We start from the raw sequence: 840 nt of genomic DNA, 5'->3' as shown, positions 1-840 counted from the left end.
GCGCTCCATGGGCCGCATCGGCTTCTTGGCGCTCTGGCCCTTCAGGCTCTGCTTCTCCATGGTGTCAAAGGTCTCCGCCAGGTGTTTGGCGTCCAGCTCGGCCTCCAGCGCCTTCTGCTTGCGCATGTAGAGCGAGGGCATGCAGGAGCCTGGCGACACCACGGCCGCATCCTTGTACTTGGGGGGCCGGTTGGTGAGGAGGTTGCGCAGCGCGGCTGCGCTGCCCATGGCGATCATCTTGTGCTTGGAGTGGATGAGGTTGCGGAGCATGCTGACCGCCCCCAGGTCCCACAGCAGCTCCTGGTCGCGGGGGCCGCGGGCGGACAGGTTCCAGAGGGTGCCGCAGGCGTTGCTGACGATGGTCAGGCTGTGCGAGCGCAGGTGCTGCAGCAGTGTCTGCAGGCAGTTGTGGTCCCGAAGCACCTGCCTGCGGGACAGAGGGGACCCCACAGCCGTCAGGATGGTCCTGGACCCCTCCCCAACCCCTTTGTGGGGTCTGCAGTGCCCCCACAGCTGCCCAGCTGTGACATTGCTCCCTTGGGGTCAGCAGTGCCCCCTGATCCTGCAGCACCCCCAGCCATGGTATCCCCCCAACACCATCCATGGTGCCCAGGGTCCCCCATCTCCATCCCCATCCTACCCACAGCCATGGCATCCCATAACACTATCCCTGGGGTCCGTGGAGCCTAGGGTCCCCCATTTCCATCCTACCCCCAGCCCTGGCATCCCCCAATGCCATCCTGGGGTCCATGAAGCCCTGGGTCCCCCAGGTGCATCCCCACCCCACCATGCTCCTCACCTGTAATCCTCTCGTGTAGCGACAAGGCTGGAGACGTTCCT

The 840-nt window shown here is 65.2% G+C and overlaps 1 protein-coding gene across 1 annotated transcript in view; it reads right to left on the bottom strand.

Moving 5' to 3' along the window:
- APC2 (APC2, WNT signaling pathway regulator) overlaps positions 1-840 on the bottom strand; it is a gene marked incomplete at its 5' end in the record, with an annotated part of 9296 nt that overhangs the window by 5236 nt on the left and 3220 nt on the right. The window contains 2 exon segments of the mRNA XM_017743820.1: positions 3-427; positions 800-838. Coding sequence (XP_017599309.1) covers positions 3-427; positions 800-838 — 464 coding nt within the window.

Source organism: Corvus brachyrhynchos, unplaced genomic scaffold, assembly GCF_000691975.1.
Source record: "Corvus brachyrhynchos isolate BGI_N302 unplaced genomic scaffold, ASM69197v1 scaffold219, whole genome shotgun sequence".
NCBI classification, from domain to species: domain Eukaryota; kingdom Metazoa; phylum Chordata; class Aves; order Passeriformes; family Corvidae; genus Corvus; species Corvus brachyrhynchos.
Note: the sequence above shows the minus strand (reverse complement) of the source record. Positions and strands in the feature narration are given on the sequence as shown.